This window comes from Phyllobates terribilis, unplaced genomic scaffold, assembly GCF_046119375.1.
Source record: "Phyllobates terribilis strain yellow unplaced genomic scaffold, ASM4611937v1 Scaffold_1__5_contigs__length_1240528914, whole genome shotgun sequence".
In the NCBI taxonomy this organism is placed as follows: domain Eukaryota; kingdom Metazoa; phylum Chordata; class Amphibia; order Anura; family Dendrobatidae; genus Phyllobates; species Phyllobates terribilis.
In genome coordinates, this window is record NW_027362761.1 from 614,138,848 (window position 1) to 614,165,603 (window position 26,756).

The window sequence follows — 26,756 nt, forward strand, 5'->3', positions numbered from 1 at the left end:
GGGGGTCACTCACAATGTGCGGGGGCTTCTCATCCATGGAGGGGGTCACTCACAATGTGCGGGGGCATCTCATCCATGGAGGGGGTCACTCACAATGTGCGGAGGCTTCTCATCCATGGAGGGGGTCACTCACAATGTGCGGGGGCTTCTCATCCATGGAGGGGATCACTCACAATGTGCGGGGGCTTCTCATCCATGGAGGGGATCACTCACAATGTGCGGGGGCTTCTCATCCATGGAGGGGGTCACTTACACTGGGGCAGTGCTGGGAATGTTGCGGCGTCACGGAAATTTTGTGGATTTGTAAATAAGTGTAAAAACTTCAGTAACGTTTATAATTGTTCGTCAGTCACCAGAGAAACAGGCGAGGAAAAGAGCGAAAACCAAAACCCGTGCCAGCCCCAGAGCTGTAGATCTATAGACACAGCTAAATACAGAGGTGAGAGTGATGGCTGATAACAGAGAGTAAGAGACCCGACCACCAGACCGGAGGAATCTGCTGCACTGCTGGAGCAGAGGGGATGAGGAGCTGATCACATGATCGTGACGTCACCACAGGTTCTTCACCACCTCTCCTGAGCTCCGCCCCCTGATCACATGGCGGTGACGTCACCACAGGTTCTTCACCACTTCTCTCCCAAAGCCCCGCCCCCCTGATCACATGGCGATGACGTCACCACAGGTCCGTCACAACTTCTCTCCTGAGCCCCGCCCCCTGATCACATGGCGGTGACGTCACCACAGGTCCTTCACCACCTCTCTCCTGAGCTCCGCCCCCTGATCACATGGCGGTGACGTCACCACAGGTCCTCCCGCTCTCAGTGCAGCAGCTCCGTCCTGGTTGTGCGCAGCTCTTGCTCTCTGGTATCAGCCAGCAGCAGGTTTCCGCTTCCCGCCATTCCGGTGAGATTACAGGGAGGGTTTGTGGTGAATCTGTGAGAGGAGAGTGTGGGGTGAGATCAGAGCTGTTCCTGTGGAGGCTCCTGCTCCATGTGACTGCGGCTCCTCAGTGTTGTATGGGGGATGTGCAGCGGCTCCTCCTCACCTCACCGCCCCCGCTGGAGGTGGAGTTACCACGGTGACCGTCCCCCGCTGGAGGTGGAGTTACCACGGTGACCGTCCCCCGCTGGAGGTGGAGTTACCACGGTGACCGTCCCCCGCTGAAGGTGGAGTTACCACGGTGACCGTCCCCCGCTGGAGGTGGAGTTACCGCGGTGACCGTCCCCCGCTGGAGGTGGAGTTACCGCGGTGACCGTCCCCCGCTGGAGGTGGAGTTACCACGGTGACCGTCCCCCGCTGGAGGTGGAGTTACCACGGTGACCGTCCCCCGCTGGAGGTGGAGTTACCACGGTGACCGTCCCCCGCTGGAGGTGGAGTTACCACGGTGACCGTCCCCCGCTGGAGGTGGAGTTACCACGGTGACCGTCCCCCGCTGGAGGTGGAGTAACCACGGTGACCGTCCCCCGCTGGAGGTGGAGTAACCACGGTGACCGTCCTTCGCTGGAGGTGGAGTTACCACGGTGACCGTCCCCCGCTGGAGGTGGAGTTACCACGGTGACCGTCCCCCGCTGGAGGTGGAGTTACCACGGTGACCGTCCCCCGCTGGAGGTGGAGTTACCACGGTGACCGTCCCCCGCTGGAGGTGGAGTTACCACGGTGACCGTCCCCCGCTGGAGGTGGAGTTACCACGGTGACCGTCCCCCGCTGGAGGTGGAGTTACCACGGTGACCGTCCCCCGCTGGAGGTGGAGTAACCACGGTGACCGTCCCCCGCTGGAGGTGGAGTAACCACGGTGACCGTCCCCCGCTGGAGGTGGAGTAACCACAGGGACCGTCCCCCGCTGGAGGTGGAGTTACCACGGTGACCGCCCCCCGCTGGAGGTGGAGTTACCACGGTGACCGCCCCCCGCTGGAGGTGGAGTTACCACGGTGACCGTCCCCCGCTGGAGGTGGAGTTACCACGGTGACCGTCCCCCGCTGGAGGTGGAGTTACCACGGTGACCGTCCCCCGCTGGAGGTGGAGTTACCACGGTGACCGTCCCCCGCTGGAGGTGGAGTTACCACGGTGACCGTCCCCCGCTGGAGGTGGAGTTACCACGGTGACCGTCCCCGCTGGAGGTGGAGTTACCACGGTGACCGCCCCCGCTGGAGGTGGAGTTACCACGGTGACCGTCCCCCGCTGGAGGTGGAGTTACCACGGTGACCGCCCCCGCTGGAGGTGGAGTTACCACGGTGACCGCCCCCGCTGGAGGTGGAGTTACCACGGTGACCGCCCCCGCTGAAGGTGGAGTTACCACGGTGACCGTCCCCCGCTGGAGGTGGAGTTACCACGGTGACCGCCCCCGCTGGAGGTGGAGTTACCACGGTGACCGCCCCCGCTGGAGGTGGAGTTACCACGGTGACCGCCCCCGCTGGAGGTGGAGTTACCACGGTGACCGACCCCCGCTGGAGGTGGAGTTACCACGGTGACCGACCCCCGCTGGAGGTGGAGTTACCACGGTCACCGACCCCCGCTGGAGGTGTAGTTACCACGGTGACCGTCCCCCGCTGGAGGTGGAGTTACCACGGTGACCGCCCCCGCTGGAGGTGTAGTTACCACGGTCACCGACCCCCGCTGGAGGTGTAGTTACCACGGTGACCGTCCCCCGCTGGAGGTGGAGTTACCACGGTGACCGTCCCCCGCTGGAGGTGGAGTTACCACGGTGACCGCCCCCGCTGGAGGTGTAGTTACCACGGTCACCGACCCCCGCTGGAGGTGTAGTTACCACGGTCACCGACCCCCGCTGGAGGTGGAGTTACCACGGTGACCGCCCCCGCTGGAGGTGTAGTTACCACGGTCACCGACCCCGCTGGAGGTGTAGTTACCACGGTGACCGTCCCCCGCTGGAGGTGGAGTTACCACGGTGACCGACCCCGCTGGAGATGGAGTTACCACGGTGACCGACCCCCGCTGGAGGTGTTGTTACCACGGTGACCGTCCCCCGCTGGAGGTGGAGTTACCACGGTGACCGCCCCCGCTGGAGGTGGAGTTACCACGGTGACCGACCCCCGCTGGAGGTGGAGTTACCACGGTGACCGCCCCCGCTGGAGGTGGAGTTACCACTGTCACCGACCCCCGCTGGAGGTGTTGTTACCACGGTGACCGACCTCCGCTAGAGGTGTAGTTACCACAGGTCCTCCAGCTCTCAGTGCGGCAGCTCCGTCATGGTTGTGTGCAGCTCTTGCTCTCTGTTATCAGCCAGCAGCAGGTTTCCGCTTCCCGCCATTCCGGTGAGATTACAGGGAGGGGTTGGTGGAGTTTTGGTGCTTTCCGGTCTCTGTGCTTCCTCAATCTCTTAATTAACCCCTTCCCCTCCTCTGCCGTCAGGTGTGGTTCTCAGTGCCGCCATCATTGTACCTTCCTCTGTGGCTTGTCTGATGCGGTGTAGTAGAGGTCTCATACATACAGTGGTGAGGAGTTGTGGCTCTCAGTGCCGCCATCATTGTACCTTCCTCTGTGGATTGTCTGATGCGGTGTAGTAGAGGTCTCATACGTACAGTGGTGAGGAGTTGTGGCTCTCAGTGCCGCCATCATTGTACCTTCCTCTGTGGCTTGTCTGATGCGGTGTAGTAGAGGCCTCATACATACAGTGGTGAGGAGTTGTGGCTCTCAGTGCCGCCATCATTGTACCTTCCTCTGTGGCTTGTCTGATGCGGTGTAGTAGAGGTCTCATATTTACAGTGGTGAGGAGTTGTGGCTCTCAGTGCCGCCATCATGTTTCCTTCCTCTGTGAATTGTGCGGCCTCTCCTCTCCGGCAGCGTACATACAGCGGTGTGGAGGTGTTCGCCCCTTCCTGATTTCTTATCCTCCTACAGGGCCCTGTGAGGGAGTGCTGCCCCCGACCACACATCACCTGTGGGTTATCACCTCCTTGTGAGGTGCAGCTTCTGGGCCATGTGCGGATAATGGCTCTCACTGTGGTTCACTGGAGTCACAAAGCTTTAGAAATGGCTTTATAACCTTTTCCAGACTGATAGATCTCAATTACTTGGTTTCTCATTTGTTCTTGAATTTCTTTGGCTCGCAGCATGATGTTTAGCTTTTGAGGATCTTTTGGTCTACTTCACTTTGTCAGGCAGGTCCTATTTAAGTGATGTTTTGATTGAGAACAGGTGTGGCAGTAATCAGCCCTGTGTGTGGCGAGGAAAAGTGAACTCAGCGTCCCAAAGATGTTAAACCACAGCTAATTTATGTTTTAAGGAGGGGGGGCAATCACTTTTTCATACAGGGCCCTGTAGGTTTGGATTTCTTTTTACTTAATGATAAAGACCTTCATTTATAAACTGCATTTTGTGTTTACTTGTGTTATCTTTGTCTAGTATTTAAAGCGCACCTGTCAGCAGGATTGTGCTTAGTAAACTACATACACTGTCGGGTGGGCGACATTACACTGATTAAAATGGTACCTTGGTTGATGAAATCTGTCCTGTGGTTCTTGTGTAATCTTTACTTTCAGTTTGGAGATAATGATATGCCCGTGCTCCTGGGCGACCTGTGGGGGGCGCTCTATCTGGTGCGCTGCTTACATAGTCACCTGTATGCTCCTATGGGAGCTCACTGTGCCTTCACTGACCTGCCGCCTATGTTACATAATGCATCTAGTGCAGGGCTAGGTAATAGGAGGCCGGTCAGTGAACGATCCGTGAGCTGCCATAAGAGCATACAGCTGAATATGTAAGCAGAGCACCAGATAGAGCACCCCCCACAGGCCGCCCCGGAGCACGAGCATATCATTATCTCCAAACTGAAAGTAAAGATTACACAAGAACCACAGGAAGGATTTCATCACCAGGTATCATATTAATCAGTGTAATGTCGCCCACGTGACAGTGTATGTGGTTACTGAGCACAATCCTGCTGACAGCTGCGCTTTAAGTGTCACAAACATGCAAAACAATAAGAAATCAGGGAAAGGGCAAACACTTTCACACCACTGAAGTCAAAGAAAGTTAGAGAAGTCGGCTCGTGTGGTAAAGAATTTGCTGTGAGTTGACAATATGGGAGAAGAGCCGGCAGTCGCGCATTAATGCTCAATACTGTGTGTGATCAGAGCACATGGCGGGTACAGCGGGAGCAGACATGAAGAAGAAGCCAGACGGAGAAAGTGACACCACACAGAATTAGCACTTACCTGGATGTAGGGCCCTGCGGGCATGGATGAATCCTATAGGGCGCTGTATAGTGTCTAGCATATAGGTTAATAAGACGCCAAACTGGGATTTAAATGGGCCCGGTCATGTGACACAAGGCTTGTCAATGGGCGGGACAAGGGGATTGTCAGAGGGATACGGCCAATCAAGTGAGCTGTAACGAGTCATGTGAAAAGGGCCCTGCAGGTCTGAAGCATGTTACCTGGGAGCACAACCGATGTTTTATTTTCTGCCTTTTTAATTTTCGTGCTGTTGTGTCCAACCACTTTTGTGCCTTTTATACTTCTGGATTAATAAATCAAGTATTTTAAGAAGATGTGAATGCTGGCTATTGTTGTGTCATGTGACGTTGATGGGCGAGCCTGGTTGTTACATGATGTGATGCGCAACATCAATGACGCTCATAGTGGGACGCATCATCGGAGCGTTGTGAGAGACGCGGTGTGAAGGAGGCGTAAGGGACGCTGTATGTGTGAATGGGGGCTGTGTGATGTATTGGTAGAGGTAAATGAGGCCATGGGAAGAAGGGAATGTGGTAGACAAAGGACAAGAATGGAGAATGTGAGGGGTAGAATGAATATCTGGCATGAACCTCTGTAAGGAGTAATAATGTATGAAGCTTGGACCTAGGAGTAAGATGGAAGTGTAGAATAAATAGCTAGATATATACGGATGTCTAAGAAAAAAATCAGGGTATGATGAGTGTGAGGAATATATGAGATAGATAGAATTATGGTGTACATAAGATGTGACGGAAATGTGAATAATTATGGGGTCAAATGTACCATAAATAAATGGATATGACATATAGGTAGATCTGTACGAGGAAAGAGAGGGGGAAGGGAGGAGAAAAAGAGAGGAGGAGAAGGAGAGAAATGAGGGGAGGATGTGAGCCGCTGTACTTACCTGGTCAGGGGTAGCGTCAATTGATCTTGAAAGAAAAAGGATTAAAAGGGGCATACAGCAATGACCAATGAAACCATAGATAATGAGTGAGTACAGAGTGTCGGTATTAGATTATCAGCTTTTCTTCCCGGTTGAGCCCTAATGGTGCCATAGATTGTAGAGTGTGAATCCAAAAGGATTCCCGCTGTCTGAGTGACTTGTAGTCCTCGGCCCTCCTAAGTCTATGGACCTGTTCAATTACCTGATGTCTAAGCTGGGCTGCAGAATATCTCACTTCTTGAAGTGTGCAGGTAATGGGAGCCATGTCTTGCCACATCGTATTGTAGACTTATGACTAGAAATTCTGTCCCTGATGTGTTTGGGTAGTTTCTCAGATGGGTGGTCGGTGACGTCTTGTAGATGTGATCGGAGCCTTAGTTACAGGATCCATCGGTCGTGGTTGGTGATGTCTTGTAGATGTGATCGGAGCCTTAGTTATAGGATCCATCGGTCGTGGTCGATGACGTCTTGTAGATGTGATCGGAGCCTTAGTTACAGGATCCATCGGTCATGGTCGGTGACGTCTTGTAGATGTGATCGGAGCCTTAGTTACAGGATCCATCGGTCGTGGTCGGTGACGTCTTGTAGATGTGATCGGAGCCTTAGTTACAGGATCCATCGGTCGTGGTCGTTGACGTCTTGTAGATGTGATTGGAGCCTTAGTTACAGGATCCATAGGTCGTGGTCGGTGACGTCTTGTAGATGTGATCGGAGCCTTAGTTACAGGATCCATCGGTCGTGGTTGGTGATGTCTTGTAGATGTGATCGGAGCCTTAGTTATAGGATCCATCGGTCGTGGTCGGTGACGTCTTGTAGATGTGATCGGAGCCTTAGTTACAGGATCCATCGGTCGTGGTTGGTGACGTCTTCATAGAATCATAGAATGGTAGAGTTGGAAGGGACCTCCTGGGTCATCTGGTCCAACCCCCTGCTCAAAGCAGGATTCACTAAATCATCTCAGACAGATGTCTGTCCAGCCTCTGTTTGAAGACGTCCATTGAAGGGGAACTCACCACCTCTCGTGGCAGCCTGTTCCACTCATTAATCACCCTAACTGTCAAAAAGTTTTTTCTAATATCTAATCTGTGTCTCCTCCCATTTAGTTTCATCCCATTGCTTCTAGTCTTTCCTTGTGCAAATGAGAATAAAGATGATCCTTCTACAATGTGACAGCCCTTGACATATTTGTAGACAGCTATTAAGTCTCCTCTCAGTCTTCTTTTTTGCAAGCTAAACATTCCCAAATCCTGCAACCGTTCCTCATAGGACATAGTTTGCAGACCAGTCACCATTCTGGTCGCTCTTCTCTGAACTTGCTCCAGTTTGTCTATGTCTTTTTTAAAATGTGGTGCCCAAAACTGTACACAGTATTCCAGATGAGGTCTGACCAAAGAGGAGTAAAGACCGATAATGACTTCACGTGATCTAGACTGTATGCTTCTGTTAATACATCCCAGAATTGTATTTGCCTTTTTTGCTGCTGCATCACACTGTTGACTCATGTTCAGTCTATGATCTATTAGTATACCTAAGTCTTTTTCACATTTACTGTTGCTTAGCTCTATTCCTCCCATTCTGTATATGCTTTTTCATTTTTATTGCCCAGATGTAGTACTTTGCATTTTTCCCTGTTAAAAACCATTCTGTTGGTTGCTGCCCACTGCTCCAGTTTATTTAGGTCTTTTTGAATCCTCTCTCTCTCTTCTCTAGTATTAGCTATCCCTCCTAGCTTTGTGTCATCAGCAAATTTAATCAGTTTACCCTCAATTCCTTCATCTAAATCATTGATAAAGATGTTGAACAATACAGGTCCCAGGACGGAGCCCTGTGGTACCCCACTTGAGACATTCATCCAGCTGGATGTGAAGCCATTTACAACCACCCTTTGAGTCCGATCACTAAGCCAGTTATGAATCCACCTAACAGTTGCCTGGTCCATTGCATACTTGGTCATTTTTTCAATAAGGATGGTGTGAGATACTTTGTCAAATGCTTTGCTGAAGTCAAGATATACTATATCTACAGCATTTCCCTGATCCACCCAGTCAGTGATTCTGTCATAGAAGGAAATTAAGTTAGTCTGACATGACTTGTTAGTTACAAACCCATGCTGACTCTGGTTAATCACTTCATTCTTATCCATGTACTTACATACATGTTGTTTAATAATTTGTTCAAAGATCTTTCCTGGTATAGAAGTCAGACTCACCGGCCTATAGTTCCCTGGGTCCACCTTCTTCCCCTTTTTGAAGATAGGAACAACATTTGCTCTTCTCCAGTCTTCTGGGACTTCTCCTGTTCTCCAAGAATTTTCAAAGATTATGGAGAGTGGTTCTAAAATTTCTTCTACGATCTCCTTCAGTACTCTGGGGTGTAATTCATCTGGACCTGGAGACTTGAACTCATTTATGTTAGCTAAATATTCCCTCACAATCTTTCTGTTTACAGATAACTTGGATTCTTCTATTCCTTTGAAAGGACAGTGAAGATCAGTTGATGTTACATTTTCTTTCTGAGAGAAAACAGATGCAAAATAGGAATTAAAAAGTTCGGCCTTCTCAACATCCTCTCTTACCATTTCTCCATTTTCATCCTGTAAAAATCCTATAGCATCTTTGACTTTTCTTTTACTTTTGACATACCCCCAAAATTCTTTTTTATTGCTTTTGACATATCTTGCAAGCCTTAATTCATTGTCAGCTTTAGCTAACCTGATACGTGCCCTACAGGATCTGCAGACTGCATTATAATCTTCTTTAGATATGCCTCCCTCTTTCCATTTAATAAACATTTCTTTCTTTCTTTTTAGCATGTGTTTAAGTTCTGTGTTCATCCATCCTGGTTTCCTTAAATGCTTCCCATTCTTCCTACTTTTCGGGATTGTTAACGATTGTGCTTTGAGAATCTCATTTTTAAAAATTTCCCATCCTTCCTGGACCTTTTTGTCCTTAAGGACATCCAGCCATTGGATCCCTCCTATTCTCTTTCTGAGTCTCTTAAAATCTGCCTTTCTAAAATCTAACCTTGAAGTTTGAGTCTTCACATGTCTTCCTCCTCTAGTTATCCAAAATTCTATAATAGCATGATCGCTGCCTCCTAGGGTCCCAGCCACCTTTACCTCCTCAACCATTTCCTCCCTGTTTATAAGGATTAGATCCAAAGTAGCAGATCCCCTTGTTTTCTCCCCTACCTTTTGGAAGATAAAGTTGTCAGCAAGAGAGGATAAGAATTTGCTTGACCTGTTGGTTTTACTTGAGAGAGATTCCCAACAAATGTCTGGATAGTTGAAATCTCCCATGACCACTACGTCATATTTTTTGGAGAACTTGGTCATTTGATACATAAAGAGTTCATCCATATCTTCAGCTTGCCCAGGTGGCCTGTAGTAAATGCCTACAATGGTGTCCTTTCCGTTGTTCTCTCCTTGTATTCTTACCCAGACAGTTCCCACAGAACTCCCAGTCTCTGAAGCTTCAATCTCTGTGCAGATATTCGCTTTTCTAACATACAATGCGACACCTCCTCCTCGTTTATCAAGTCTGTTTCTTGCAAATAAGTTGTATCCTTTTAGCCTTTTATTCCAATCATGTGTATCGTCCCACCAAGTTTCAGTGATTCCAATGACATCATATTCCTTTTCCTGCATTAGTAGTTCCAATTCTCCTTGTTTGTTGCCCATGCTTTGTGCATTTGTATAAAAACATTTTAGTTTGTGATTGGTTTCTCTTCCTCCCATATTTTTATTATTTAAATTGTTTTGTCTTTGTTCTTCCTTTCCACTTCCAGTAGCAGAGATCTCAATAGTATTTGTCAGCTGTATGGCTTTTTCTGGCCTTTTGCTTCCCTTCCCACATTGTTCTAGTTTAAAGCTCTTCTGATGAGTGTAGCAAGGCGACTTCCAAATACATGTTTTCCAGTCTTCGTAAGGTGCACCCCATCTCTAGCAAGTAGTCCATCGTATAGGTCTTGTAGATGTGATCGGAGCCTTAGTTACAGGATCCATCGGTCGTGGTCGGTGACGTCTTGTAGATGTGATTGGAGCCTTAGTTACAGGATCCATCGGTCGTGGTTGGTGACGTCTTGTAGATGTGATCGGAGCCTTAGTTATAGGATGCATCGGTTGTGGTTGGTGACGTCTTGTAGATGTGATCGGAGCCTTAGTCACAGGATCCATCGGTCGTGGTTGGTGATGTCTTGTAGATGTGATCGGAGCCTTAGTTACAGGATCCATCGGTCGTGATTGGTGCCATCTTGTAGATGTGATCGGAGCCTTAGTTACAGGATCCATCGGTCGTGGTCGGTGACGTCTTGTAGATGTGATCGGAGCCTTAGTTGTTTTGCATGGATATGGGAGGGCTCATCTGTCTCATAGGTGTGGGAAATCTTGAGGCCATGACATAGATCTCCATGTTGGGAGTCCTCCTATGATCCATGTGGTAACGGCTCGGAGAACCTGCTTCTCTTGCTGCTCAGTGACTGCGGTTCTGCATCTCACATTATATCGTCCCCTGTGACCTCCATCTTCTCCTTTATCATGAAGATGCTGGCAGGACGAGATCCCTCCAGCTGATCCAGTGTTCATCCCTCCTTCTCCTAAATGACCCCGAGGATGGACGAGGACGAGACCACCAGAAGATTATTACACTTCACCCTGGAGATCATCTCCCTGCTGAGCGGAGAGGTAACTCCTCTACATTTCTATCAGCTTTATTGTGTTATATAACATGTCAGACATTGTGTTTTTCTATCTAATCTGAGGGCAGCATGATGTCGGGGCAGAGACCCTGATTCCAGCGATCTGTCACTTACTGGGCTGAAGTTTTGATAAAATCCCTGTTTTCTCTGCTGCAGATCTAGCAGTGCTGTGACTGCTGAGCTCTGTATAACCCCGCCCACAGCCCTCATTGGCCGTTCTCTGTACATTGTGCATAGGCAGAAAGCTGCCAGTCAGTGGTGGAGGTGGGATTATACAGGGGGATACCTGGTGTCAGGACGACACTGGCAAGATCATGCAGAGTCCCGCCACTGCCACCCATTTGTCAGGGATTTAGATGCCAATTATCGCAGAGACCACCCACTGTGATCTTTGGAGCGAACAGCTCTCTGCTGCCCCCTATCGTCCGGACAATTACACGATTGGCCGATGGGACCTTACTAAATCTCACTATTTAGTTATCAGAAAGCTAACAGTGAGCGTACAGCATACACACCTCCGGATTCCCACACATGGAATGTGTGTATATACCACTGTACGATCACTGCTAACCACGATAACCAAGGAAAGATTATTAGCTGCCACCACCAATTCGTTTTCCGGCCAATCAGACGTCGTTTCAGGTAGTGTATATGGTTTCGGGAAGGCATGATTACAGAACAAAAGAAACAAAACTATTAAATATTATATTTAATCCGAAGTGTGGCAATATTTATGAAAAATATACAAAAGATTTTACAAAGGAGACAAAACAATACAGCGTATACAGTCACTGAAAATAAAAGGGATTAACAGAAGAACTTACTATACCGATCGCAGAGATGATTCAGTTTAGCCGAAGGAGAGCACTTTGATTGGCCGTTACGTGAACGTGGCCCCTGCTTGCACGAAAAATTTATCTTTCAGGCACGAATGTAGATCATCATACGGCTTGATCTTTTATGCCGAATTGGGTCCCACCCACACACTCTCCCCTATGATGACCTCACATGGGCCAGGTTGTGGGCTGGTCTCAGCTATTCATGATTTTATGGAATCCCCAATTTATGCGATAATTCCTCTCTGGAGAGTCTTAGAAGTTTGAGATTGACGCCATATTTTTTATTGGGGATTTTATTTTTCCTTAGAGATCAAACATGACCCAGCTTCCGTCAGTTATCTTACCACTGTTGATTTCCGGCTCATCGGCAGGGCTCACAGATATGAAAAAATATGCATATTGTACCCCAATCAGCCCTGTCGCTAAAAATATATGTCTCATCCCAATCGGATTTATAGAAATTCCCCTATTCTATATTTTCTTTCGGTGCCTCCGTGTCCAGCAGATGCCTGGGGATGAAAGGAATGTGCAAATGTGAAGGAATATACTATTCTAATGAGTGTGATAGATTCCCTTTGATCTTTAACAAGGTGTGTCCTAGCTATTCAATTTTTGTAATCTCTATCTCTACACAATACACCTTTTAATTCAGTCCCTAGACCAGATGTTAAACTGTCTATGCGTCAACACATGTCTCTATGGTTGTCTAACTCTCAATTACCTGCCAGTCGTACAGCTCTTGTCCTACAAGAGCTCTCCCATATTAGTTAACCAGTTAACTAAGTTTGTCAGCTCTCTTTGCAAATGACAGAGGGGGAAAAAGAAGGGAGGTGATGAGTGACTGCAGAGATAGAAAATATTAACAATGACCTCTGGCAGCAGATTTATTTGTCCGCTAGTGACAATCTTCTGCTGATTAAACAGGGATTTTATCAAAACTACAGCAAACAGCCCACACATCACTGGAATCAGGGTCTCTGTCTCCACATTATGTTGCACTCAAAATTGGTGGCAAGAACCTGTAATTAGGTTTTGGGTCAAAAATCCACAAGAATTCCATTATGCCTCTGGGGTTTTGTGACCACTTTTCTCCATACACAGAATTACACATTAGTGAGGAAGACACCGGGGGAGGGTGTGACTCCCATCATCCATCTCCAGGAGTCAGGAGGACGGAGCCCGGGCCCCATCACAGAGCCTCCCCCGCACCCCCCGATACATGAGAGGAAGAAGAAGAAGATCCTAGAGCTCAGCAACAAGATCATTGAGCTGCTGAGCGGAGAGGTGACTGCTGGGACATTATACAGGACAGCACTGGAGGATTCTGGGTGATGACCGGAAAGGTGACTGCTGGGACATTATACAGGACGGCACTGGAGGATTCTGGGTGATGAGCGGAGAGGTGACTGCTGGGACATTATACAGGACAGCACTGGAGGATTCTGGGTGATGAGCGGAGAGGTGACTGCTGGGACATTATACAGGACAGCACTGGAGGATTCTGGGTGATGACCGGAGAGGTGACTGCTGGGACATTATACAGGACAGCACTGGAGGATTCTGGGTGATGACCGGAGAGGTGACTCCTGGGACATTATACAGGACAGCACTGGAGGATTCTGGGTGATGGTCGGAGAGGTGACTGCTGGGACATTATACAGGACAGCACTGGAGGATTCTGGGTGATGACAGGAGAGGTGACTGCTGGGACATTATACAGGACAGCACTGGAGGATTCTGGGTGATGACCGGAGAGGTGACTGCTGGGACATTATACAGGACAGCACTGGAGGATTCTGGGTGATGAGCGGAGAGGTGACTGCTGGGACATTATACAGGACAGCACTGGAGGATTCTGGGTGATGAGCGGAGAGGTGACTGCTGGGACATTATACAGGACAGCACTGGAGGATTCTGGGTGATGAGCGGAGAGGTGACTGCTGGGACATTATACAGGACAGCACTGGAGGATTCTGGGTGATGAGCGGAGAGGTGACTGCTGGGACATTATACAGGACAGCACTGGAGGATTCTGGGTGATGAGCGGAGAGGTGACTGCTGGGACATTATACAGGACAGCACTGGAGGATTCTGGGTGATGAGCGGAGAGGTGACTGCTGGGACATTATACAGGACAGCACTGGAGGATTCTGGGTGATGACTGGAGAGGTGACTGCTGGGACATTATACAGGACGGCACTGGAGGATTCTGGGTGATGACCGGAGAGGTGACTGCTGGGACATTATACAGGACAGCACTGGAGGATTCTGGGTGATGACCGGAGAGGTGACTGCTGGGACATTATACAGGACAGCACTGGAGGATTCTGGGTGATGACTGTGTCGTTGTTGTCAGGTTCCTATAAGGTGTCAGGACGTCGCTGTCTATCTCTCCATGGAGGAGTGGGAGTATCTAGAAGGACACCAGGATCGGTACCAGGAGGTGATGATGGAGGAGCTCCGGCCTCTGACATCACCAGGTGAGTAGTGCTTGTCTGCCCATTACTGTTGACATTTTGAAGACCCCAATATCATGTGCAGTGCTTACACTGTAGGAGATTGCCAATGTAGTCTTTTTAATTGCATCCTTTTTGTTAGATATGTCAGGTGTTTTTCTGGTAGACCTTTGAGTCTTTCTACTGATGAGGATGGGGGTATTCTAAGCTTCTGTACACATTAGACAGCTGGGATCGACCCCTCTTGCCCCAGATTCCTCCATACACATGAACCCCCAGCTCGGCCGAGCTCTGTTCTCTATGAGAGCCGCTCCCAAAATGAGCTACTTATTTTACAGTTGTGATCAAAATTGCGTCAGCCCTCATCTCTCCTTGTGTGGTGGTCTCAAGTGATCAGAGCTAGAATAGGATCCAGTTCTAGTTCGCAAGATTGGCGAGTAACAAGGTGCGTGGACGTGGAAGTGGGCTCTACCACAAATGCTCAATGCGGGATATGTAGAACTTGGCCAGTACAAACTCCAGATAGTACATGAAGACACAGATGCAATCCATATGTCTATATACCGGCACTATACAGAAGGCCGCGCATTCGCCCCTGAGCTGCAATCCGGGTCCAGCGGCAGAATCCCATTATCAGGGTTCTAAAGTCTCGGTCAATGGATCACCTATTTTTTAGGGTGTATAACCCTTTCCTGATTTTTAAGAAGCCTGCAACCTGGCTTCAAAGATGATGTTTTAACTTCTGGAAATAACTAATCTTGGAGATCCATGATGATTAATTAATGTGTGCACCTTCATTAGAGACACCTTTTTTTAGTTCTTATTAAGAATATTTTTTACTCCAAGCAAAGCCAGAATTCTTAGTGTAGTGAATCCGACAAGGAACTGGAAACGTTTTACCGGTTATTTATTATAGATTTGATAACCTCGATCCGTCTGTTTTCCTTCATACCTAAATCTCATGTCCGAGAAATCAGCCGGAGATGTATTTTTGGTCTTGCATCACATTTTCTTCGGTTTTTGTGGCCATGATTGATTGGGTTGTTGGCAGAGGACAGTCTTGGATTACGAGAAGTTTGTGCTTTTTAAGTTTTACTATGTAAAGGTTTATAAGATTGAAGTGGAGCTGGGCTCGGATCGGAATCAGTGTCAATACTTTATAAGGCTGGAATCACACATGCAGTTTTTGCAATAGTTCTTAATGCTGTTTCTTTAGACTAAAGATGGCTGTCTGCTGAACGATGCTTCAGCCGATCTTTCGGCTGGCCGCCATCTCGGTAGACTCTCCCGTACACAGGAGCACTTGCACGGTCGAGCGTTCTTGTGTTCTCCATGGTACAGCTGCCGACTGACACATCTTATCTTTGGGACAATGCAATCTGCAATTCCAAATTGGACATGCGCGATCGTCAGGCGTCTGCCAGCACCCCTATACACATCAGACCATCCATATGACTGGGTTCGGTTGACATTTGTCAAATGTGTATGGAAGTGTTAAATTGGTATTGGATTAAAAAGCAATGGTGCTTACCTCTTTCTTCTAAGTGATCCATTTGTGTGTTTTTCCTCAATGTTTGAAGAATGTTATACCTACTACTTACAAAATCCATTTCTAATCTAAACAGAAAATCTCAATGGGAATTTGGAAGGAAACGTCATTTTCATGCTAAATTATAAAGAAGAAGATGAAGATATCAATTTTAAGCATTTTTCAGAAGAAAATCTTGTCACCCCTGATGTAAATTCTAGACTTCACAGTACAGGTCGAACACATTTTATCCCTAATCATGAGGATCCTTCTAAGGACCAATCTCAGATTGTTGCCTCAAATGCAGGTCAGAAAGGAGGCAAAAGATTTCAATGTGGTCAATGTGGAAAGCATTTTACAACAAGCGCAAGTCTCAATGCACACAGAAGAATTCACACAGGGGAGAAGCCATACTCCTGTTCTGAATGTGGGAAGAGGTTTACAGATAAATCAAGTCTTGTTGTTCATGGAAGATTTCACAAAGGAGAGAAGCCATTTTCATGTTCATTATGTGGGAAGTCTTTTATTGATAAATCAACACTTGTTAGACATCAGAGAATTCACACAGGGGAGAAGCCGTACTCCTGTTCTGAATGTGGGAAATGTTTTACAGATAAATCAAGTCTTGTTGTTCATGAAAGGTTTCACAAGGGAGAGAAGCCGTTTTCATGTTCATTATGTGGGAAATCCTTTATAGATAAATCAGGACTTGTTAGGCATCAGAAAATTCACACAGGGGAGAAGCCGTATTCATGTTCAGAATGTGGGCAATGTTTTAGGCAGCAATCACATTTTGTTAAACATCAAAGAACTCACATGAAAAAGAGGCCATTTTCAAGTGCACTATTTGGTAAATGCTTTACAGGTAAATTAAATCTTGATGGTCGTGAAAAAAGTCACAGTGGGGAGAAAGCATTTTCACGTTCCCCATGTGGGAATTGCTCTAAACATGAATCAGATCCTCTCAAACATTTGCAAAGTCACACAGGGGAGAAAAAGTATTCATGCTCAGAATGTGGGAAATGTATTATGCATGAATCAGGTCAGGTTAAACATCAGAGAAATCACACAAGAAAGAAGCCATATTCATGTTCAGAATGTGGGAAGTGCTTTAGAGGAAAATCACATCTTATAACACATCAGAGAATTCACACAGGAGAGAAGCCGTTTTTATGTTCAGAATGCGGAAAATGTTTTTCATATCAATCAGTTTATGTTCAACATCAGAAAGTTCACACAGGAGAGAAGCCACACTCATGTTCAGAATGTGGGAAATGTTTTGCACATAAATCAGCTCTTGTTAAACATCAGAGATGTCACACAGGAGAGAAGCCGTACTCCTGTTTAGAATGTGGGAAATATTTTTCAGAGCAATCAAATCTTGCTAGGCACCAGAGAATTCACACAGGAGAGAAGCCATATTCATGTTCAGAATGTGGGAAATGTTTTACCTATAAATCCGATAGTGTTAAACATCAGAGAGCTCACACAGGCAAAAATAAGTCATATTAATGTTCAGAATGTGGGAAATGTTTCACATGGCGAACAGATTTAGCAAAAGATCTGAACATTTACATAAGCCGTATTTATATTCAGAATGTGGGAATTGTTTTGGAGATAAGTGACATCTTGTTTGACATACACTGTGTGCAAAATTATTATTACTTTAACCGTATCATCATTTTCCTGCAAATTTCCCAACTCCGCGCTGTATAAACTTGAATGCTTATTGCATGAAGCAGATCATGTGATATGTAATGATGAGAAAGGATACAATGCCCGTTATCAGGGTGTGCAGAATGTGACAAAAAAGAGATTTAAGTAACTCTGCAAAGTCACAAATTGTCCCCAGTCTACAGAGGACGCAGCTCCAGAGATTGACAGATTTTGGAACCATCACAGAAACAGCAAAAGTTTTACTGCAAATAGTCACCAGGGGGCATAAGACGTGAGAGAGAAAAAAAAACGCAGAAAAACTGCAAGAGATGCAAGAAGAATCAGACGTGAAGCCACCAGAAAGCTGTTATCCTCCAGTGCTGTCACATTCCAGAGCTACAGCCTCTCTGGAGGTCAGAAGTACAAGGTGCTCAGAGAAACAGCCGAGGTGAGGAGGCTGAGCCCGACCACCACTGAGCAAGACACGGAAGGAGAAGGTGCACAGTGCTCAGAGACACGGCGGACGTGAGGAGGCTGAGCCCGACCACCACTGAGCAAGACACAGAAGGACAAGGTGTTCAGTGCTCAGAGACAAGGCCGAGGTGAGGAGGCTGAGCCCGACCACCACTGAGCAAGACACAGAAGGACAAGGTGCTTAGAGACATGGCTGAGGTGAGGAGGCTGAGCCCGACCACCACTGAGCAAGACACAGAAGTACAAGGTGCTCAGAGACATGGCCGAGGTGAGGAGGCTGAGCCCGACCACCACTGAGCAAGACACAGAAGTACAAGGTGCTCAGTGCTCAGAGACACAGCCGAGGTGAGGAGCCTGAGCCCGACCACCACTGAGCAAGACACAGAAGGACAAGGTGTTCAGTGCTTAGACACATGGCCAAGGTCATGAGGTTGAAACCTGACCGACACAGAAGTGGAAATTACGACGTGGGCCAAGAAATATCTGATACAGATTGTTCCCAGGTTTTATGGATTGATGAATCATAGATTGGTAGAGTTGGAAGGAACCTCCGCGGTTATCGTGTCCAACCCCCTGCTCAATGCAGGATTCACTAAACCATCTCAGACAGATGTCTGTCCAGCCTCTGTTTTAAGACTTTCATTGTAGGAGAACTCACCACCTCTCGTGGCCGCCTGTTCCTCTCATTGATGACCTTCACTGTCAAAAACTTTTTCTAATATCTAATCTGTGTCTTCTCCCTTTCAGTTTCATCCCATTGCTTCTAGTCTTTCTTTGTACAAATAAGAGTAAAGCTGATCCCTCTACAGTGTGACAGCCCTTGACATATTTGTAGACAGCTATTAAGTCTCCTCTCAGTCTTCTCTTTTGCAAGCTAAACATTCCCAAATCCTGTAACCGTTCCTCATAGGCCATAGTTTGCAGTGCACTCACAATCGTCGTAGCTCTTCTCTGAACTTGCTCCAGTTTTTCAATGTTTTTTTTAAAATGTGATGCCCAGAACCAGATGAGGTCTGACCAAGGAGGAGTAGAGGGGATAATTACTTCACGTGATCTAGACTCTATGCTTCTCCTAATACCTCCCAGAACTGGACACAGTATCCAGATGAGGTCTGACCAAGGAGGAGTAGAGTGGGATAATTGCTTCAAGTGATCTAGACTTTATGCTTCTCCTAATACCTCCCAGAACTGTGTTTGCCTTTTTTGCTGCTGCATCACACTGTTGACTCATGTGCAGTCTGTTATCTATTAGTATACCTAAGTCTTTTTCACACCTGCTTTTGCTTAGTTCTGTTCCTCACATCCTGTAGTTGTTATTTTCATTTTTCATGCCCAGATGTAGAATCTTGCATTTCTCCCTGTTAAATACCATTCTATTAGTCTCTGTCCATTGTTCAAGCTGATCTAGATCCTTCTGAATCCTTTCTCTGTCTTCTCTAGTATTAGCTATCCCTCCTAGCTTTGCATCGTCTGCAAATTTGATTTAGTTTACCTTCAGTTCCCTTATCTAGATCATTGATAAAAATGTTGAACAACACTGGGACCAAGACAGAGCCTTGTAGTGCCCCACTTGAAAAAATCTCTTACAATTGGATGTGTAACTATTTATTACCCCTCTTTAGTATGGTCATTGAGCCAGTTATGAATCCACCTAACCGTCCCATACTTGGTCATTTTTTCCATAAGGATAGTATGAGATACTTTATCAAATGCTTTGCTGAAGTCGAGATACACTATATCTACCCCTTTTCACATGTAAAGCGCCATGGAATAAATGGCGCTATAACAATAAATAATAATAATTTCCCTGATCCACCCAGTCAGTGATTCCATCAAAGAAGGAAATTGGATTAGTCTGGCATGACTTGTTTGTTACAAACCCATGCTGGCTTTGTTAATTACTGTATTCTTATCCAAGTACTTACATACATGGCTTTAAATAATTTGTTCAAAGATCTTTCCTGGTATAGAAGTAAGGCTCACTGGCCTGTAATTTCCTGGCTCCATTTTCTTTCCTTTTTTGAAGATAGGGACAACATTTGCCCTTCTCCAATCTTCTGGGGCTTCTCCTGTTCTCCAGGATTTTCAAAGATTCTGGATAATGGTTCTGCAATTTCCTCTGCTATCTCTTTCAGTAGCCTAGGATGTAATTCTTCTGGACCAGGAGATGTAAATCCATATAAATTAGCTAAGTGTTTCCTCACCATCTCTCTGTTTATAGATATTGTGGATTCTTTTATTCCGTTGATAGTACAATGAAGATCAGTTGTTGTTACAATTGCTTTCTTAGAGAACACAGATGCAAAATAGGAATGTAAACGGCCTCAACATCATTTTTGACCACTTCACCCTTTTCATCCTGTAAAAATCCTATAGCATCTTTTGACTTTTTTTTTTTTTATTTTGACATACCTCCTGTGACAAAGTCACTGGCGAAGTACAGGAGGGGAGGTATGTAGAGCTGAGGTTGTTAGCTTCAGTAATCTAAACCTAGGAAAAATGATCCAGCACACTAAGTGCTGAGAGGTGTTAATCAGCCATGTTTATTGCTAGGATGATTGAACAGACGTAGAGAGGGAGGAGTTCAGAGGATAAATACCCAGCTTTCTAGAGCAGTATATGTGGGGTGGGCCTGGAGGCACAACCTCTGGAGCTGTGTTTTCATGTTAACCCCTTTACCACTTTGGGTTTTTGCGTTTTCATTTTTTGCTCCCTTTCTTCCCAGAGCCATAACTATTTTATTTTTACGTAAATATGGCTGTTTGATGGATTGTTTTTTGCAGGACGAGTTGTACTTTTGAATGACACCATTGGTTTTACCATACAATGTACTGGAAAACGGGAAAAAAATTAAAAGTGTGGAGAAATTACAAAAAAGTGCTGTTTTTTATTTATTTATTTTTTTTACCATGTTTACTAAATTCTAAAAAGAATCCGAAAGATTGACAGCTGCATTTAACTAGTTAACAGCCGCGAATCAGCTGTCATGTGCTCGAAAACCTGCGGGCTCAGCGCCAGAGCCCTCATGGAGTGCAGGGATACGACCTTGGACATACTCATACATCCAAGGTCGTAAAGGGGTTAAGGAAAGCTGAAGCTTGTGTTGTTTGTTCCTGAAGCGGGCTTTTTCCAGTAGTGACGAGGACTGTGCCATACGTAATGGTTTTGTTTTCCTGTTAGGCCGGGAAGGCCATGTTTGTTTTGCTAACATTGCCGTGGTTTATGCAGTACTCTTAATAAACCATCGGAAGATTTAAAGAGACAGTGTTCCTGTGTCTGCCTCTATGTGCAGCCGAGTGAGCCGATCTACCACACCCCAAAATACTTTTTTATTTCTCTTCATCTCTCTTACAAGCCTCACTTCATTACTGCCTTTAGCTCTTCTAACGCTTGCCTGCACTTCCAGCAGACCGCATTATATTCTTCTTTAGTTATGCCCACCTCTTTTTATTTAATATACTTTTCTTTTTTTCCTTTTTAGCAAGTGTTTAAGTTCTGTGTTCATCCATCTTGTTCTCTTTAAATATTTCCAATTCTTCCTTCTTTTCGGGATTGTTACTGATTGCAGTGAGAATTTCATTTGGCAAAATCTCCCATCCTTCTTGGGCATCTGACCGTTGGATCTTTCCTACCCTCTTTCTGAGTCTATTAAAATCTGCCTTTCTGAAGTCCAACCTTAAAGTCTGAGTCCTCGCTGGTCTTCCGCCTCTTGTAATCCAAAATTGGAGGATAGCATGATCGCTGCCTCCTAAATTTACAGCCACCTTTACTTCAACCATTTCCTGCCTGTTGGTAAGAATTAGGTCCAAGATGGAAGATCCTCTTGTTCTCTCTTCTACCTTTTGAAAGCTAAAGGTGTCAGTGAGAAAAGATAAGAATTTTCTGGGCCCGTTACTTTTGCCAACAAACATCTGGATAGTTAAAATCTCCCATGATCACTATGTTGTACTTTTTTGAGAACAAAGACATCTGATGTAAAAAGAGTTCATCCATATGTTCAGTGTGTCCAGGTGGCCTATAGTAAACTCCTACAATAGTGTCCTTTCTGTTCTTTTTTCCTTGTATTCTTACCCAAACAGTTTCTGCAGAGCTACCGTTCTCTGAAACTTGGATCTCTGGAGATATACGCTTACCTAACTTACAATGCAGCACCTCCTCCCGTCTTCTTAAGCCTGTTTCTTATAAATAGTAGACTTCAAGGTTTGTATTCCAATCATTTGTATCATCGTACCAAGTTTCAGTAATGCCTATGACATCATATCTCTTTTCCTGTGATGAGATGAGAGCGACTCTGGATGGAGCTGATGGATTGGCCATATCTGGATCAGTACCTGGCACAGACCCCCACTTAGATGACAGAGAGGTGGAGGTGGGCAGTGCTATGGGCTGGGATTATTAAGGAGGTTGGGTTGAAGATGCATCAAAATCACCTCCCAAACCTCCTGCCAGTGTTTAGAATCCACTTTCTGCTAGCAGCGGTACAGGAAAAGGTTTGCTTCTCTCTAGAAAACCAGGATTGTTCCACAAGACGAGGCTCCTATCGCAGCATCAAATTATCCACTTCTTGGCAAGCCATTTCTTGGCCCAGAAAACAAGCTTTCTAATACTTCTACACACCCTGATAAAAGGTGTGGTATCCTTAGGCCACACCCTCTCATTACACACATACACATCACCTGATCTGCTTCATCCGATCAGCATTCAAGTTTATACAACTCAGAAGTGGGAAATGTCCATAAAAAGATAATATGGTCAAAATATTCATTTGCCTAATAATTCTGCACAGTGTAAGAAAATTCACACACGAGCCATTTTAATTTTCTGTGCATGGGAATTTTTTTTTTCATTTTGTTAATGCCTAACCTCATGTTAATCTTTGAAGTCCACACAGGATAAAGTCCATTTTTATGTTCATTTTGTAGCATTGAATAAAATCTTGTTACACATGAGAGAAGCCGTATTCATGTTCAGAACGTGGGAAACATTTTTTGATAAAAATTGTCTGGTTCACCAACGAAGATTTCACATTGTGAAGAAGGCTTAATTATGGTGAGAATGAAAGAATCGTTTTACAGTAAAATCAGATTTTGTTAAATACCATTGAATTCTCACAAGCTAAGAGCTGTTTTTATGTTCAGCATGTGGGAAATTACATGTAGCAAATCGAAAGCTACAACCAACATGTTCCAAAAGAAAAGACCAAGGACTACACGAATAATAGCAGTGCACAGAGGGAACCACAAGCCTCACATGTGGCAGCCCTCCCCCGCAAGCCAGGCCTTTCATCTGACTAGTAGCTAACTCTTAATATCTGCATACTTTTGTACCACTACTATTGTGTTTGCATCTCTGACCATTATGTATGTGTAACCCTTATGTATATAGTGTACTGTCTAGTGTGCCCTTAAGGCGAATAAATATATAATTTAACCTTGGGCTGCTCTTTTGTCTTGATCCATGAATCCACACGTCCGTTGTTCAGTTCAGTTCACATGCTGCCGGGGCTGGTTTCTGGCCCAATATAATTCCTGTTATGGACCGGGGCTTATGTCTAATAGGAAGCTCTACCCGGCAGATAAGGTTCTATCTCACTGGGGTCAGTGAGAGGGGCCTCTCAGCCTGTCAGGGGTGTTGTCATGCAAGGTGTGGGAAAGACTTAGTGCAACACAAAGGGAAGAGGGAAAGGAAGCGCAGGCTCTAGGGAAAGGGGGAAGTGGACACCTCCTGGCTGAATATCACCCTGTCTCCCCTATTGTTCCTATATTGGCTCTTCACCAATCGCTGCACTTGTTTCTCTCCCTGTCTTTCCCTGGTGTTTGGCTAAGGCTAGGGAAGGGGGATGATGAGTACTAGTTGATCCCCACTGAACACTAAAGACTACAAGGGAGGACAAACGGGAAATTGCTTGGCTTTAGACGACTCCGGACAAATGCGCACACGTCCTCAAGCACCAGAGAGGAGGAAGTACTGCTCTTGCTAAAGCCTTCACAAAGAGTAATGAATATCGCCAGCACCTCCCTCTGGAACACAGCAGGTATTTATACACCCAGGCCAGGGTGATAATTAGCCAGAGGAAGGTAGCCACTGGGTCCTAGAGACAGCCTCTAACAATCTGACCTTATGTGTCCCCGAGGGATTGCGAAACGTCACGGTGTAAAGTGCAGATCCGTATCATGTCATCCGTCTGACATAATAGTGATTTCAGGCGGGGGCACGGTGGGGATCCTTCACATGTGGTAGCAGTGGTTGGATTCTGCGTGATCTCTCGTGCCATTCTTCACACCCCTGTTCTGGTTCTTGTGGCAGAGTAAGATTAAGCCTCCGAGGATAAAGATATGTCCGGATGCGGAACCCGAAGATCCTCAGTCAGGGATGCCTGCCATGGGGTCATCAACATAGGGAAAGAGTGTAATACCGATAGGTTTCCCCTAGAGGTGCTGATAGGAGAGGTCGAGGAGACCCCATCGATCCTGGAGCTGAAAGTGTCCTGGGAAAAATGTGGGATAGCTCAGCTCCAGGACCCTACCCGGGCACGGGAAAGGGTGATAGAGATAAATGGGGTAGCTCAGCAACCTAGGGCAGAGGTGATTTTTCCACCTGCTATAAACCAGTTGTTATATCGGGTTGATAAAATCTGGGACGAGGTAGTGGAACAGCTGATAGTGCCCGAGTGGTGCTCGAGATGGCCCACAAACACATACTGGGTGGTCACCTAGGGTCTACAAAGACACAAGAGCGGATTCTGCAGCGGTTCTTTTGGCCTGGGATTTATTCCGAGGTACAGAGGTATTGTGAGTCTTGCCCGGAATGTCAGCTGACCACACTCACCACAAGCTTCCGTAATCTATTGGTTCCTCTGCTTATTATAGAGGTACCTTTTGAACGGATTGCTATGGATCTGGTAGGGCTCATTGTAAAGTCAGCTTGTGGCCACAAACACATACTTGTGGTAGTAGACTACACTACTCGTTACCTGGAGGCAATTCCACTTCCCCACACTTCCGCTAAACTTATTCACCGAATTTTGGTAGTCATGCCTATAATAAAGGAAAACCTTCTGGATGTCCAGGCAGCGCAGAGACGAGCATATAATAGAAAGGCCACAGTTAGGTCCTTTAACTCCTTTACCCCCGAGGGTGGTTTGCACGTTAATGACCGGGCCAATTTTTCAATTCTGACCACTGTCACTTTATGAGATAATACCTCTGGAACGCTTCAACGGATCCCCCTGATTCTGAGATTGTTTTTTCGTGAGATATTGTCCTTCATGATTGTGGTAAAATTTCTTCGATATAACTGGAGTTTATTTCTGAAAAAAATGGGAAATTTGTTGAAAATTTAGAAAATTTCGCAATTTTCAAAATTTGAATTTTCATGCCCTTAAATCAGAGAGATATGTCACACAAAATAGTTAATAAATAACATTTCCCACATGTCTACTTTTCATAAGCACAATTTTGGAACCAAAATTTTTTTGTTAGGAAGTTATAAGGGTTAAAAGTTAACCAGCGATTTCTAATTTTTCCAACAAAATTGGGACCACATCACATTTGAAGTGACTTTGAGGGGCCTTTATGACAGAAAATACCCAAAAGTGATACCATTCTAAAAACTGCACCCCTCAAGGTGCTCAAAACCACATTCAAGAAGTTTATTAACCCTTCAGGTGCTTCACCGGAATTTTTGGAATGTGGGAAAAATAAATGAACATTTAACTTTTTTCACAAAAATGTTACTTTAGACCCCAATTTTTTTTTTCGCAAGGGTATCAGGAAAAAATGGACCCCAAAAATTTGTTGTGCAATTCCTCCTGAGCACACCGATACCCCATATGTGGAAGAAAACCACTGTTTGGGCGCATGGCAGGGTTCGGAAGGGAAGGAGCGCCATTTGACTGTTTGAATGTAAAATTTACTTGAATAATTAGCGGACGCAATGTTGCGTTTGGGGAGCCCCTGATGTGCCTAAACAGTGGAAACCCCCCACAAGTAACACCATTTTGGAAACTAGACCCCTCAGGGAACTTATCTGGGTGTGTGGTGAGCACCTTGAACCCCCAGGTGCTTCACAGAAGTTTATAACATTGTGCCATAAAAATAACATTTTCACATTTTTCCCATAAAAATGTTTTTCAGCCCCCAATTTTTGCATTTTCATAAGGGTAACAGGAGAAATTGCACCATGCAATTTGTTGTGCAATTTCTCCTGAGTAAGCCAATACCCCATATGTGGGGGAAAACCACTGTTTGGGCGCACGGAAGGGAAGGAGCGCCATTTGATTTTTTGAATGTGAAATATGCTTGAATAATTAGCAGACACCATTTTGCGTTTGGGGAGTCCCTGATGTGGGGGGTTCCCAGTGTTTAGGCACAAGTGACCCGATTTTGGAAACTGCACTCCTCAAGGATTTTATCAAGGGGTATAGTGAACATTTTGAACCCAGAGGTACGACACAGAATTTGATAACATTAGGTCATCATATTGAATAACTTGTCATTAGTCTTGAGCGCAAGTGCTCGCTACTTGAGTTTGCATCGGGAACTCGGGTATGCACAAAGTATCGCGGGTGCTCGAGTGACATGCTCAAGTCCCCGCCCGCATGTTTCACGGTTGTTAGACACCCAAAAAAAACATGCGGGGGTCACTCGTGCATGGCAGGCAATCCCAGCAAGGTTTTTTTGGCTGTAGAACAGATGCAAAACATATTGAGCATGTCACTCGAGCACCTGTGACACTTTGTGCATACCCGAGCACCCTCAACACTTATTGCCATATCGTTATTTTTTTCCTTCACTTTTGAAAAAATCCCAACCCCAACACAACGCTAACCCCAACCCTAACATGAGCCCAACCCTAACCCTAGCACAACCCTAACCCTAGCACAATCCTAACCCTAACACAACCCTAGCCCAACCCTAGCTCAACCCTAACACAACCCTAGCCCAACCCTAGCTCAACCCTAACCCTAGCACA

At 46.1% G+C, this 26,756-nt stretch overlaps 1 protein-coding gene across 1 annotated transcript; it reads left to right on the top strand.

Annotated features, from left to right (window-relative positions):
- Positions 1-774: 774 nt before the first annotated feature.
- LOC141272758 (uncharacterized) lies at positions 775-22,846 on the top strand. Its single transcript, XM_073683797.1, has 5 exons — positions 775-903; positions 10,676-10,816; positions 12,771-12,953; positions 14,026-14,149; positions 15,751-22,846. Exons 2-5 carry the CDS (start codon positions 10,733-10,735, stop codon positions 17,163-17,165), a joined length of 1,806 nt encoding a protein of 601 aa, XP_073539898.1. The 5' UTR covers positions 775-903; positions 10,676-10,732; the 3' UTR covers positions 17,166-22,846.
- Positions 22,847-26,756: the final 3,910 nt, after the last annotated feature.